The sequence below is a fragment of the Pygocentrus nattereri genome, chromosome 1, assembly GCF_015220715.1.
Source record: "Pygocentrus nattereri isolate fPygNat1 chromosome 1, fPygNat1.pri, whole genome shotgun sequence".
In the NCBI taxonomy this organism is placed as follows: Eukaryota; Metazoa; Chordata; class Actinopteri; order Characiformes; family Serrasalmidae; genus Pygocentrus; species Pygocentrus nattereri.
This window is the reverse complement of record NC_051211.1, coordinates 6,389,483-6,405,494: the sequence shown is the minus strand read 5'-3', so window position 1 is coordinate 6,405,494 and position 16,012 is coordinate 6,389,483. Positions and strand designations below refer to the sequence as shown.

The 16,012-nt window shown below is 41.1% G+C and overlaps 1 protein-coding gene across 1 annotated transcript in view; it reads right to left on the bottom strand.

Annotated features, from left to right (window-relative positions):
* trpn1 (transient receptor potential cation channel, subfamily N, member 1) overlaps positions 1-16,012 on the bottom strand; it is a 70,773-nt gene that overhangs the window by 35,755 nt on the left and 19,006 nt on the right. Inside the window, exons 3-9 of the mRNA XM_017700601.2 lie at positions 9,566-9,661; positions 7,264-7,377; positions 4,863-4,967; positions 1,840-1,938; positions 811-912; positions 214-315; positions 36-134 (exon numbers count right to left, since the gene is read on the bottom strand). Coding sequence (XP_017556090.1) covers positions 36-134; positions 214-315; positions 811-912; positions 1,840-1,938; positions 4,863-4,967; positions 7,264-7,377; positions 9,566-9,661 — 717 coding nt within the window. The remainder of the gene's footprint in view (positions 1-35; positions 135-213; positions 316-810; positions 913-1,839; positions 1,939-4,862; positions 4,968-7,263; positions 7,378-9,565; positions 9,662-16,012) is intronic.

The window sequence follows — 16,012 nt, the reverse complement described above, 5'->3', positions numbered from 1 at the left end:
TCAGCCAGTCTTGGAAGACCATGAAGCTGCAGTACCTTGTTTGGCATGTGTAAAGGAACTCCTTTCTTTAGGAATGTGAGAGCAGTCTCTGGATGACCGCACTGGGATGCAATGTGCAGTAGTGTGCTCCCGTCCTGCACCAGAGAGACGGAATTTGTAGGCAACAACCAAGTATTGTACATTCAACCTGTTAACAGACTATAAGACACTGACCTTAGTTCTTGCCAACACATTGGACTTGAATTTCTCAGTGAGGATCTCAACCACGTTGGTGTGACCTCGCTCTGCTGCGATGTGCAGAGGGGACCTATCCATCTGGAGAAGTGTGACAGAAGATAAATGATCTTTGAAAACATATAGGGTCTTAAAGCTGTAACTTTACCGAGAATTCCAAGTTATTCCAGGCTGTAATACTAGCAGTTGCACCCACCTGTAACACTAGCATTCAATTGTGCAAATACAGCTTGTAATGTCAATAGAAATGAATTGACTGGCAAAAGGGGGGGGGGGGGGGGTGCTCCATCCAATACCTTTGGGATGAGTTGGAGTGATCCAGAAGTGACCATCCAACATCCCGTATCTGACCTCACTAATGCTCAATCCAATCCTCACAGCAATGTAAATGTGAAGCCTTCTCAGAAGAGCAGATATCAGAACAACAAAGCTGTCTACAAAAAAGATCTGTATGGCATTTAATGTGTTATGGTCATTCCGGAAAACCCCAAAACTCCTGGACAGCGTAGGCTGGGCTATGTCTGTGAATACGAAACGTTTATTATGCCTCAATAAGGAATATGTCTTCAACCCCACCTTATCTGCGATGTTGGGGTTAGCTTTGCTCTGGTAGAAAAACTTCAGCATTGCCTCATCGCCCTCCCAGGCCGCTATGTGAAGAGGAGTCTGTCCTGCATCCTGTAAGAATGAAATACCAGACCAGACAGCTCACCTCTAATGCATTTTATTGAAGGGGAATTCCACCATGTTTTCCATAATTAACCATTGTTGCGTGTGTGTGTGTGTGAGGGTGGACAACATGGACTGGCTGCTGACTGGCTACAGCTGCTGAACCTTACGCTGATATTTTTAAACATTGGTATTTTTATATACATTTTTATGGCTATATTAATTAAAAAAAACAATAATGAGGATGCACAATACTGAATATAATGACATAGAACACAACACTAAACACCGTACAGAGCAATACATTTCTACAGCCCTCATCGTTTATGGTTGCCCTAGTTACTCTGCTCTGCCTTATGGAACTGACCCAGGCCTGTTGTCTGACTACGTTTTATGCCTCTACTTCTACGAGTAAAGTCTTCTTTGTGCTTTCAGTCCGCGAGCGTCTGATTTCTGGTGACAAGTTACACATTCTCTCAGACTAATCTGTCTTTTATCATCATCAGCATACAGAAGATGTGTAGGTTCACTGGTGGTTTTGGAAAGTGAATAAAATGGCAATATTTGTGTTGTAGACATTGTGACCCCTGGTTCCTATCACCACCACTGTAAAGAAATCAGTAGGTCAGTAAGTTTCTCCACAATAACCATTTCACTTCAGGCCTTTCTGAATGACTATTTCCATCTCAAAGCTTAAATTATGCAAACAGTTCTGATGCCAGTCAAAGCCAAATACACACCTCTCAGCAACACAAATCCCTCCGCGTTATCCCCCCTACGGTCAAATCAAAGTGACCAAAGTGAAATCTCAAGTAAAGCTTTATTAAGTAACTAATAATGAATGAATTTAATCTGTCTGATAAGCCATTTGGAAAAATTGGGTCTTAAGTGTGAGACTGTGTATAGACTCTGTGTCTGTGAACACTGCCTTCTTACATTTTGGGAATCAAGACTTGAGCCGAACTCCATCAGCACTTTGGCCATTTCAACATCCTTCCGTCGGCAGCAGATATGCAGAGCTGTGTCTCCGCTTCCCTATGAGCAGAATACAGTCAGCGGTTAGACTCCAGCAGACCTGTTCACCTATTTCAGTTCAGCAATATGATCAACTTCACACAAAGGCTGTCAGATGGGATCACAAATGACATGTTCCCCTTGTTTTTAGTCTAATTTCCAGATATATTCCAACTTTTAAGTAAATGATTAACGTACAAATGTAGCAAATAGCAGATTTCCAAGTCAATGCTATGCCTTTTAAATCCCCCAGGGGGCACTTAGTATTAATTATCAAATGACCGAAAAAGCACACAGTGTTCAAACCAATGATTCTCAGCCATGGGAGGGCGGGGAGGGGTTGCTGCTAAAAGATCCCAGGTAAAAGATGCCATGTCCTCCTCAGCATCTTAAGTTGGTCTGACTAGCTTCTGTGTTTTAGCACACGCTCATCTTAAGGGCAGTCTTCCTAGCTGTAAGGGCCCAGCCTGCACTGGTGGCTGCCAGCAGAGGGCAACAGCGGCAAAGTGCCATAAGTTCAGGGAACTCCAATTTCCAGAAGCTCTTGGGCTGATTAGGCCCAACCTGGCACACCTGTGGACTCCTCTGCTTAAGGCTGTTCCAAACAGCAGCCCTTTGTCACACCTTTGTAGAGGGTTGAAATTAGCCTAGGTGGGAACTGAAGCGAAAAGAAAAGAGAGAATAAAAGAGAGAAATTGCCTCACAAATAAATTTAATACACAAAAGAAGGCTTGAACAACTTGAATAACTCATCAGACCGCCAATCAGTACATCCGCGTACTTAGTATACCAGTACTTAGTACTTAGTACATGTTAGTACATCGGAGCCTGGCACTGAGCCCCCTCAGTGCCGACGTGCACAATCACCAAATTCACACTCCATCACCTCAATAAATTCATTTAAGGCCTTTTCTCACAGCTTTTCCTCCCTGAACTTGGGTCTGCCTCCCTGCCGTCCTGTAGCGCTACCTCAAACCTTTGTCTTATTAGACATGAAGACCTGCTGCTTTAATGCTGAGTCACTGTAAGATTTCCCTGTAAACTGATCTGATTAGGGCTGAACAGTTATCAGTCTTAAGGGTATTTTATTTCTAACCTACATCATTCAAAGTTTTCATAACGTTTTAATGCAGGAAGGATGGAGTTCATGAACTGGCAGTCTTGTGAGCCACATTCAGTGTTCAAGCCTCAAGCCTTGAAAAATGGATGTGTTGATCTTTTCGGTGAAAAACAGGAAAATAAATGCATTTATGCATGGGAATGAAATAAGTAATGGCCACGACTTAGTAAGGCACGGGAATGAAATAATTAAGTAATGGCCAAGACTTAGTAGGGCGTTGGGATGAGATAATCAAGTTGTGACCATGACTTAGTAAGGTGTGGGAATGAGAATTAAGTCATGGCCATGACTTAGTAAGGCATGAGAATGAGATAATTAAGTAATGGCCATGACTGAGTAAGGCGTGGGAATGAGATAAGTCATGTCCATGATTTAGTAATGTGTGGGAATGGAATAATTAAGTCATGGCCACAACTTAGTAGGGTGTTGGGATAAGATCCTAATGCGTGGCCATGACTTAGGAAGGTGTGGGAATGAGAATTAAGTCATGGCCATGACTTAGTAAGGCATAAGAATGAGATAATTAAGTCATGGACATGACTTAGTAAGGTCTGGGAAGGAGATAATCAAGTTGTGGCCATGACTTAGTAAGGTGTGGGAATGAGAATTAAATCATGGCCATGACTTAGTAAGGCATGAGAATGAGATAATTAAGTCATGGACATAGCTTAGTAAGGTGTGGGAAGGAGATAATCAAGCTGTGGCCATGACTTAGTAAGGTGTGGGAATGGGATAATTAAGTCATGGCCACAACTTAGCAAGGTGCATTATTTTTATTTGTACAGGATGTCGCCAGTGGGGCTCTGTACAATCACAATAATGATCAGAAAAAACGGATTTTTTCACCAGGTCATTAGTCCCTGGACTATTTTCATCTGTTGTACCTTCTCCAATGCGTACGCCTCCAGTGAACACCCTGAAAAGCTAGTTTACTTTTAAATAATACTGTGCTATATAAACCTCTTTATAATAAACAAATAAATACATTTATTCAGCTCTTTATTCCGGTAGTAAAAGTGTCACCAAGGCCACAAGGCAGCCTTGACCGAAAATCCGTAAACCTCGAAAGCAAACACACAGGCTACAACACAACGACCAGAACTCTGGCTGAGGGCTGATGGGATGCACCAAGAAAGAGATCTATGAAAACATACTGAAGATTTTTATAATCACCACTGAATAGATATTTAACTGCATGCCATTTGAAACATTTACAGTCAAATCCGAATCGTTTTATTTTTCCTCTAAGAAGGCGGTACAAGTGTTAGATTCCCACGGCTCGGGAGGCAACTTCATCACTCACCCAGTATGAAGCCATAAACTGAAAAGCAAGAGTGATATTACTCTTCAAAACCACACACCAATCCCAGAATTCAGTGGTTTGGTAAACGTTGCTTTCCAACACATTACACCGAGCGTCGATCCGTTATTCCATTGACGTAAAACCATTGTTTATAACGTGCTTGTGAACTATGCCGGCAGCGTCACCTCATCGTAACTGAATGTGATTCAGAAAGCCTTTTTATACGCGACTACAGCCCGTCCTGAGAAGAAAACAGCTGTTCATCACCAAAGGTCAAATCTTTTCAGGCAGATCTGCTCATTTGATGGGGTTAACTCATTTAACACCAGTATGACTCAGTACAGAGTGGAAAATCAATAAAAGTTGTTATTAAAAACATCTATTTTATCTCCTCAGGCGCCTTCCATTACAAGGGCTTCATACCTGATGGACAATGATGCACACACTTGACTTCACTTATATCTGAGGGGAATAAAGTGATCTCTGGGCGCGAGGCTCTCTGTGACACTTCGCCGGCCTTACTGTTCTCTGAGCGTGGAGTTGGGGCTCTGTTTGGCCCGAGAGGAGCTCCTTAACGATTCCAACATTTCCCGCCTCGACAGCCAGGAGCAGCGGAACGCAGCCATCCTGGATGAGGAAAAGACAGAGAAGTGGAAACAATGAAACACTGTTCATTTGATCTCACAGCAAAAAGCCACAGTACGCCAAAGCCAGAGAACATACAGAAAAAAAGCTCTGTATATGACACTGAACCTCCTCTGCTGACTAATCACTTAGCCATACAGCCATAAACACAGCTGAAGTAATTTGATGAGAAATCAAATACATACAATTTTCCCCCCAAATACAGCCCACCAGCCAAGACTCGCTTGGTGTTGGCAAAAATACTACAAGGCTAATGTAGCTAACGAGTAACAGAATCTTATACGCCACTAATTTGCTCCGTACACTCTGAAAAACATCTTTTCTTCAAGGGGTCTTTAAAGAAAATGGTTCTGTATGGAACTGTGAACACTCAAAGAACCCTTGGCATGATTAAAGGATTCTTTGCATTGTGAAATGGTTCTTCAGACTTGATGGAGAATGTGTGGTACATGGTTCTATATAGAACCTTTTTGAGATCCTAATGCATGGCCACGATTTAGTAAGGTGAGGGTGAGATCCTAATGCATGGCCATGACTTAGTAAGGTGAGGCCAAGAGATCCTAATGCATGGCCACGATTTAGTAAGGTGTGGGGATGAGATCCCAATGTGCAGCCACGGCTTAGTAAGGAGTGGGCATGCAATCCTAATGCGTGGCCACGACTTAGTAAAGCGTGGAAATGAGATAATTAAGTCGTGGCCACGACTTCAGTAAAGGAAAATGGTTCTGTACAGAACTGTGAACACTCAAAGAACCCTTGGCATGATTAAAGGATTCTTTGCATTGTGAAATGGTTCTTCAGACTTGATGGAGAACGTGTGGTGCACGGTTCTATATAGGACTTTTTGGAAAAGCGGTCCTAATAGCACCAAAAAGGATTCTGCTATTGTTATGATACAAGCTTCTTAAAACAGAAGAACTGGTTTTATATAGAACTATCTAGAGCACTTTCTTCAACCATTTTAAGGGGCAAAGAACCCTTTATTCATGCCAAGTGAGTCAACCGTGAGTGTGATCGTTCTATATAGAACCATTTTTGTGCCAGATTTTAGTCGTTGCTCATGTTTGTGCAAATTACAAGCAAAATTAAGATTAAGTGAAACCTTATTAGTCCCACAAAGGGGAAATTAACCCATCCGCGAAGTGAAACACCACATACACTCTAGTGAGCACACACACACTAGGGGGCAGTGAGCACACTTGCCCGGAGCGGTGGGCAGCCCAATCTGCAGTGCCCAGGGAGCAGTTGGGGGTTAGGTGTCTTGCTCAAGGACACCTCAGTCACGTGCTGTCGGCTCTGGGGATTGAACCGGCGACTTTCAGATCACGAGGCTGGTTCCCTAACCTCCAGCCCACAACTACCCCAAAATTAAAATTGCATTTAAAAATACATATTTAAGATTCTGTGCCTACACAGAACATAATTTTACCACACAGTGTCTATAATTAAGTCATTTTTACATATGCAAATTTACAGTAAATTACTGGCGACTGAGCTGCATTGCCTTTACAGTTGCTATGTACAAATCCAGAAGATTCCTTTTTTGTAATTTAATTACAGCTTAAGTAGAAGACAGCAATCATGTGCTTCTGATGACTGTGGAGTCCCAGCATACAGTCATTTTTTACTGCTATGTACTGTTAACATGGTTCAGCAGCAGCCAGTAATTTACTGTAATTTTACAGTGATTTTTTTTTTTACACAATGTAGCTAAAGGCAGAAAACAATACTATCAATCTGTAAAGCATAACCCTCCTACCCAATATGGGTTGCAACCCCGCCGGAATTTAATCCACACGCTTGTCAATTTTTAAATAGACGCCTTGGTTGATCATATTAATTTGGGGTAAGGGGAAAATTGTATACCTTACTTGGAAAACATGGATATATAGCTAGATATTTTTGGCCTACTAACTGTTGAATGGAGGTAGGACCACTACAGTTAGCAATTCCCTCAAGTAGGGCTTAGCTTATGTAGAAGAATTCACAAGACATTATGGACTTAAATCAGTCTCGAGAAAATTAGACCTCTCTCATTCTTTTCCACTAACACACTCCAACACATTTCTATAACCAAACCCCTTATTTAATCACAACACCCTTTAAGAAGCCACATTTTCCTCCTAGAATTAAAAATTAATTTGCAAATGCGGCTGATTCGACCAAGCAGAAGCTATTAGAGGCAGTGCGGAAGGGTTGGGTTATGTTGTAATTAGATTCAGGCCTGGGAACAGACCAGCGGCTCAGACAGTTCATGGCAGTATAGTAAGTGCTTTACCTTGTCTGGAGTTAGGCGAGCCTCCTTGTTGGAGAGTTTGAGCAGCGTCTGCACAGCTGCAGGGGAACCAGTGGGGCGAGAGGCAGCGTAGTGCAGGGGCAGCTGGGACTTGGGCTGAAGTTTAAAGACAAGAGAAACTGAAAGGCTGAGCAAGATCAATGCCTTTAACTCTTACAGGAGGCGAGCTATTATTGTTTTGTTAAACATCCGAGTTCCAATCATTTATTCTGTAATTTGTTACAGAATTAGTCGCATTCGCATTCAGTTTACACTCTGTATCAACAAGTATGAATTCGCATTTCTGGATTTTTTTTGCACACAGTTCAAAACCCAGTATTGGTGATCGTCTGGGGGTGCATTAGCACACATGGCATGGGTGACTTGCACATCTGTGAAGGCACCATTAATGCTGAATGATATATACAGGTTTCAGAGCAACATATGCTGCCATCCAGATGACGTCTTTTTCAGGGAAGGCCTTGCTTATTTCTGCAAGACTATGTCAAGCCACATTCTGCAATGGCATTCTGCCGGCCTGCAGTCGAGATCTGTCACCCATTGGGAACATTTGGCACATTATGAAACAAAAATATGACAAAGGAGACCCCTGTTGAGCAGCTTAAATCTCACATCAAGCAAGAATTAAAAGACATAATTTTCAAAACTACAGCAGTTGGTCTCCTCATTTAAAAAAAGAGGTTATAGTGATGAACATGCCCCTGTACCAACGTTTTTGAAAAGTCTTGCTGGCTTTAAATTCAAAGTGGGCATATATACTTAAAAAAACTATTAAACTTAATTTCAACATGTGATATGTTGTCTCTGTACTATTCTCTACTAAATACAGGGATTACATTATTTTCACATCATTGCATTTTGTTTTTATTGACATTTTGCACAACATCCTTGGAAACAAGGTTGCATTTGGTGGTGTGTCTGTTTTCTGTACTCTAGCTGAATGGACTCCGCAACTTTTGGCCCTTAAAGCTTAAATTTTGACAGCATCCTAAAAATAGTACAGACTATTTCTTCTTTAGTTTACATGTCACAAATTTTTTTGGTCTTTCTTAATTGTAAAATGCATTTCTAAAATTTAAGTTCAAAATCCCTGATTTTTCAATTTTTAACGCAAAATTTCTACTTATTTGTGAAGTTTAACATATTGTAAACATATCGTATAAAATGTGCCTTACCTTTTGAACTGGCCTCATTTCTATTTTATTTTCCCCCCATTATGTTAAATTCAGCAAATAAACTGTGATTGTTTGTTACAATGTGCAGAGGTGTGTTCACTGTCTTTGTGTTCACTTATTTTCAGTTAGAAAATCAACAAAACACCTAATTTCACCAGGGATGGCCAAACATTTGCCCACGATGATTAGTATTATTATTTTAAAAAGCGCCCCCTGCAGTTGCCTGTGTGAGGAATAAGAATGTCTGGCCTGGTGATTCGGCGGCACTTTTCCCGCCATTCGTTTTGCATGCAGGTCCCGTTTGAGTGACCCATTGTACATGACCCGTCACCCACCCCCTGCTTAGTTCCCTCCCTGCACTCTCTTTCTCTGAGTTTCCTCATTTTTTAAACACGTCTTATGAATGCAAAAATGATAATTTTCAGTCCGTCAATGTTTTAAATCAAAGCTGTAAAACGGTGCATATGAACACCAGAAATGACTCTAAGCATAACCTGACTACAAACAAAGAAAAGAACTTCTTTTGCCTCCTTAGCAGTTAGAAGTTGCTGTCAATCAAAGAGCTTCTATGAGCTGTCTGCCAAAACCTACTGTATCTAATAACAGGCTCAGTTACAGCCTGTGTTTAACTGTAAAGAAATGGTCAATGACACAAAGCTGCTGGAATCCTATCCTTCACAGGTTTTTCTCAGTGTGAAGAGAGTCTTCTGGCAGTGACCAAAAAAAGAGAAGAGAGAGAGAGAGAAACTGCAAGAAAGAGTAAAGAACAAGCAATTAAAGAGGAACATGCTGAAAAAAGTAATGCATTGAATTTACAATAGTGTACATTATTACTGAATACAATACAATCAACATAATTACTGCTAAAAGTAACGACAAGATTTTGACATAATGCACACATTTTTTATTAACGTGGAAATGATGCAGACATTTGAATGAAGTAAATATAAAGCATTACTTTCCAGTGCCCGTTTCTTACCAGCACAGTGAACAAACATACAGACAAAACGAAAAAAAGAGGAGAAAAAAGAAGAAGGCCAGAGAGATGGACAAGGACAAAGGAGTGTGCAGAGAAATAAAAGTTGATGAATGGACGAGGGGGATCTCACCCCTCCAGGACTGTTGGGATCTACTTTTCTTGCCAGGAGTTTCACAAGGTCGTCTTTGGAGTGGGCAGCAGCGATGTGTAGAGCAGTCCTGCCGTCCTGTACAACACAAAAACAGAGAAACCTCAGAACTCTGGATGGGTGTATCCTATGTGTTATAGTAGAAGGAAGGTAGGGAGACAGATAGATAGATAGATAGATAGATAGATAGATAGATAGATAGATAGATAGATAGATAGATAGATAGATAGATAGATAGATAATTTGCTTACATAAGGAAGGGTAGAGCCCAAAGGAAAAAAAAAAACAAGACTTTCCCAAAATGAAATAAATGATTAAAAGCTATAAGAGATATAGAGAAAATGTGACTCCTAACAACCACCTGGAAGACACCAAACTGCTCCCACCAGATAAACAGCACTGAAAGCTTTCATCTCTGAGAGAGAGGAGAAAATCAAGCTGCTTCAGATCTGCAAACATCCACAGGAGTTTCTGTCCATCCTACCACTGTGAGAAGATGACTCAGCGCTACGGGTCTGAAAGGATGTGTAGCTGTTCAAGAAGAACCTCACTGAGAAAAGGAAAAGAAGCTGCTGGTGTTCTCAGAACAATGGACAGACCACTCCAGACCTCACTAACTGTGTTTTGGGGATACTTGAATCGAGAGAAGCAGAAAATACTAAACCAACTTCTAAGACTGAACTGTGGAGGTGTGGCTTCAGATTTCTTTGAGAAACTGAAAGTGAGTCGCCTGAAAAAACGGAAGTTGAAATAAAGATAAAAGGGTGGACACAATAAATACTGAAGAATTGCAAATGATATTAAGTTATTGAGGCTTCTGTGAATTTTTGAAGTTTTGAAATGAATGAAGTGTGATCTATGACATATTAGGAACTGTTAAAATAACCACTGTGTTTTTTTTAACATATTGTATGTGTGATAAAGTGGTACCTGTCCTATTCCTGCTACTGTTCAGTCTTTCTTCCCTCTTTTTCAGCTCCATGCAGTTCAGTTATGGTCATTCAGCGTCTGCAGAAGTTGTGCATGATTGCTTTTGGCGGAAAGAGTATCAGTTATCACGCAAATGCTTTTGCCAACATATCTGCAGTTTGTTTTTCAAAGCCGACTGGATACTTGATGCATACTGACTGTAGGACCTCACTCACACTCATAACAGACATTCCAGTGGTGTGACCTAGGGTGACTAAGTCTCTTGTAAAAGTGGAAGGTTTGCTAGCCATCCTTATTATAGGGAGCTACACTAACCCTTTATTTACCTTAAATGGCACCATGTCAAAGTGCCAGCTTACACTTTATTTGAAGGAAACATATATAAAGGTTTTATATATATATAATATATATGTATATACACACACTTTATTTCCAAAAGTATTCACTCGCCCATCCAAATCATTGAATTCAGGTGTTCCAATCACTTCCATGGCCACAGATGTATAAATCCAAGCACATAGGCCTGCAGACTGCTTCACTAAAATTTGGAGGTCTCTAGCGATTGACTCAACATCTGCTGACCCCGCTCTGTCATTTTACGTGGCCGACCACTTCGTGGCTGAGTTGCTGTCGTTCCCAATCGCTTCCACTTTGTTATAATCCCACTGACAGTTGACTGTGGAATATTTAGTAGTGAGGAAATTCCATGACTGGACTTGTTCCACAGGTGGTGTCCAATCACGGTACCACGCTGGAATTCCCTGAGCTCCTGAGAGCTCTAATGTCTGTAGAAGCAGTCTGCAGGCCTAGGGGCTCGGCTTTATACACCTGTGGCCATGGAAGTGACTGGAACACCTGAATTCAAATGATTTGGATGGGTGAGTGAATACTTTGGGAAATAAAGTGTATATTGCCCTAACAGACAGGCCATGGAGTCTGCAGGCACAGCCAGACATGGCATCCTGATTCTCAAATGCATACGTCCAGTCTGGGAACAGGGCAGCTGGCCATGCTTTAACAGTAAAAGAATCTACTCTGCTTTTCTCATTCCATGAGTCTGAGTGTGCAAGGGAAGCCAAGGCACGGCCAGACATGCCATCCTGATTCCCAACAGCTAGAGAAAACAAGTCTTATCCTTTATATTACTACAGATGATATGTCAAAGTGGGAATGTGTAGTGCGAGAACCGTGGAGTGTGATTTATCCAGATTAAAAAAGGTTCAGGATGTTCAAAAGTAACGTTTAACGTTTAAAAGTAATGTTTAATGTTTCATTTGTTAAAGTAGGATATAAGCTCAATTTTGGACAACTGGTCATTTTCACCATGGCATGTTATTTGTGGATAGTATTTTGTTGTTCTTATGTCAGGTTTAGGCTGGGTCAGTTTGGTCAGGCCTGGGTCGGATTCAGAGTCAAAATGTTATGGTGTGTGTTGGTTCGGGTCAGGCTCGGACAGAAAATTCTCAGGTTGTATTCAGGTACAGACCAAAAATTCAGGCCTGATTAAAGCTCTACTTTCTGCTTATTGATGTCATCATTTGATAGCATTACTGCCAGATCAAATCTGTGTCATTTTTTTCAATCTTCTTATTATTTGTTTTAATAATTTGAAAATGTCTTATATGATATATGAAAATGTAATGGAAAATGTACTAAAATAATAGTACATTTTCCATGAAATAATAATATCTCACTATGTTAGCTTTTATGAATGTTAAGAATCTTTCTTGCAAAAAGTTACTTAAAATTCTCACTATTATTTAGGCTTTCTTAGGCTGCTCCCATAATCTCACTGCCGTTTCGTGAACTAAGCAAACAATTTCTCATATAACAATGACAGAATATGGCAAATTTGACTATAAAGTGGTTAGCTTTATGATTTTCAGTTGATGACATATATAATGTGTCACATAATGCATGCAGTCCAGTACAACACTGATATTCAGCTTATCCCTCATAAAATTCCATCATCCCCCTGCGGATGCTAAGCTTAGTAATGCTGAGATGAATAAATGGTCATTACATTGATTTATCAGTCTACTCAGGCTTTAGCAGAGCTCAGTAACGCTGAGATTAATAACTGATCACATTGATTTATCAGTCTACTCAGGCTTTAGCAGAGCTCAGTAACACAGATTAATAACTGATCACATTGATTTATCAGTCTACTCAGACTTTAGCAGAGCTCAGTAACACTGAGATTAATAACTGATCACATTGATTTATCAGTCTACTCAGGCTTTAGCAGAGCTCAGTAACACTGAGATTAATAACTGATCATCACATTGATTTATCAGTCTACTCAGGCTTTAGCAGAGCTCAGTAACGCTGAGATTAATAACCGATCACATTGATTTATCAGTCTACTCAGGCTTTAGCAGAGCTCAGTAACACTGAGATTAATAACCGATCACATTGATTTATCAGTCTAATCAGGCTTTAGCAGAGCTCAGTAACACTGAGATTAATACCCGATCACATTGATTTATCAGTCTACTCAGGCTTTAGCAGAGCTCAGTAACACTGAGATTAATAACTGATCACATTGATTTATCAGTCTACTCAGGCTTTATCAGAGCTCAGTAACACTGAGATTAATAACTGATCATCACATTGATTTATCAGTCTACTCAGGCTTTAGCAGAGCTCAGTAACACTGAGATTAATACCCGATCACATTGATTTATCAGTCTAATCAGGCTTTACAGAGCTCAGTACTTGATTTCTGGATTCTGAATACATATTCCAAATACTTGTATTTTGATACATTCCAACCCTGCCAATATATGTGACTGAACTCTGTTCTAATTGGCCACCCTCTATTATTCAGGCTGAACCACTCCTTATAACTTCAGTGTAAAAGCATGGAGCTAAACTGCTGTAGACTAAAACGGCAGATATATGTAACTAGACTATATTCAAACATTCCCAGATTCTGAAGCTACTCTAAGCAGGTGGTGCCTTAATGTAATGTAATGGAAGTCTCACTCTGATTATTTTCTCAGTAGAACTTCACTTTTCATGATTTATAACACTAAAGGTATACTCACTCACTTATATAACTTCATAGTGAGGTGAACCACAGAGAAAACACCCAGAAATCTTTGTAAGATGATCTTGCTACATTGCTGTCAAATACAGTCCAGAGAAGCCTGATAAATAGGTGCTATGGATCAACTGCCGGACTGAAATGCAATCTAAGCCATTTATGAAGGGTAAGCAGAGGCTGAGCCTCTCCATGAGAGCATTCCAGCAGGGTTACCATGCCAACATCAGTGATGGTGAATGTGGTTTGGGCAGGAGAGCTGGTGAGAATGCCAACCGCAGACCACCTAAAACATCACTCAGCAAAATGCACCCTTTATTGAGCTTTGGGATTTCCCCCTCATTCATCCTCCTCAGTATACACGTTTCTACCTCAGTCTTATTAAAAACAGAGCTTGGCCAATTTGCTTGTGCTCTCTATCATCAGTGTTCATAAACAAGCAGTGGCAATTCAATTTTTAAAATAGGGCCCTAGTTTTTGTTGAGGGGATAAAAAAAGCATTCAAGTTCAAAAAGCTCCATAATTATCTCATATTTCCAAATATACAACCCCAATTCCAATGAAGGTGGGACGTTGCGTAAAACATAAATAAAAACAGAATACAATGATTTGCAAATCCTTTTCAATCTATATTCAATTGAATACACCACAAAGACAAGATATATAATGTTCAAACGGATAAACTTTATTGTTTTTTGCAAATATTCACTCATTTTGAATTTGATGCCTGCAGCACGTTCCAAAGAAGTTGGGACAGGGGCGTGTTTCCCACTGTGTTACATCACCTTTCCTTTTAACAACACTCAGTAAGTGTTTGGGAACTGAGGACACTAATTATTGAAGCTTTGAAGGTGGAATTCTTTCCCATTCTTGCTTGATGTACAACTTCAGTTGCTCAACAGTCCGGGGTCTCCACTGTCGTATTTTGCGCTTCATAATGTGCCACACATTTTCAGTGGGAGACAGGTCTGGACTGCAGGCAGGCCAGTCTAGTACCCACACTCTTTTACTACGAAGCCACGCTGTTGTAACACGTGCAGAACGTAATAGGACAGTCCTTTTCCTCTTTGGCCTGGAGGGCACGACGTCCATGATTTCCAAAAACACTTTGAAGTGTGGACTCGTCAGACCACAGGACACTTTTCCACTTTGCGTCACTCCATCTCAGATGAGCTCGGGCCCAGAGTGTTCTAACTAATCGTGTTGGCGACTGGAATAATGAAGTGAGACGTCATTTCGTTTCAACTGTTTACTGAAATGAAAACCTTAACATATTTACAGCGGGAGGTTGGCCTGAAATGTCTGCATCCTTAACAACAGAAAAAATAGCCGCCGCCCCTCAAGAATCACTGCGTGTATAACGTAACACGCGCAATGTCCCGTGGGTAATGAAGTCCATTTCCTATGTACATTCCCAAATAAACTGACCTACAGTCTCCTTTTAATCTATTAACATATCTGACACATGAACTGTTAATCTTAACACTAACTTATGAATGTTGCTTTAACTAGTATTTTAAATCATGTGTTCTAAGTAAATTCTCTGCCTAACAAATAAATTCTCAACATCCTCCCCCCATAAACTACTGTTTATACTATTTCCAAAGGATACAAAAGCTGGATGGGCCTCCGCAGAACAGTCCCTGTGCTGGTGCGGACTGCACACGACCTCACCCGGCCATCATGACCAGGAAACAGCTCTTCGATTTTCCCCAGCTTCCAGCTCTGCCTGGGGGCGTTGTCTTCTCCGATGAGTGCAACATCGCCAATCTTCAGCGAAGAAGGCTGTGGGGTGTCGCAGCGACGGGCTGACTTCATATCCAGCAGATATTCCTTCTGCCAGTGGTTCCAGAAGTTGGTCACGAGTCGTTGTCTGTAGCGCCACCTCTTGGTCATCTCCTCCTTATTGGCTGTTTGATGGTTGATCTCAGCTGGAAATGACTTAGGAGGCAAGCACGTCAGTCTCTGACCCACCAAGAAGTGGGCAGGGGTCAGTGGCTCTGGCTGGTCCACATCATTGGGCACATAAGTGAGCGGTCTTGAATTTATTATGGCTTCAGCTTCGGTCAGCATGGTGCACATCTCTTCAAAGTTGAGTTTAGCTCTGCCAAGCACCTTTCTGAGGATGATTTTGACTGATCTAACAAGCCGCTCCCAGAACCCGCCCCACCAGGCTGCTCTTTCAGCGATGAACCGCCAGGTGATGCCCTTCTCTGAGAAGAACTCTCGTAGTTGTGGATCATTAATTCGTTGCCAGAGCTCCTTCAGATCTTGATCTGCTCTCTTAAACGTCTTGGCATTATCTGAATAGATCACCTTACATAATCCTCTTCTGGAGATGAATCGTTTCAGAGCTAGTAAGAAGTGCTCCGTGGACATGTCTGAGACCAACTCTAAGTGGACTGCTCTGGTTACAGCACACGTGAACAGTGCTATGTATGCCTTCGCCATAG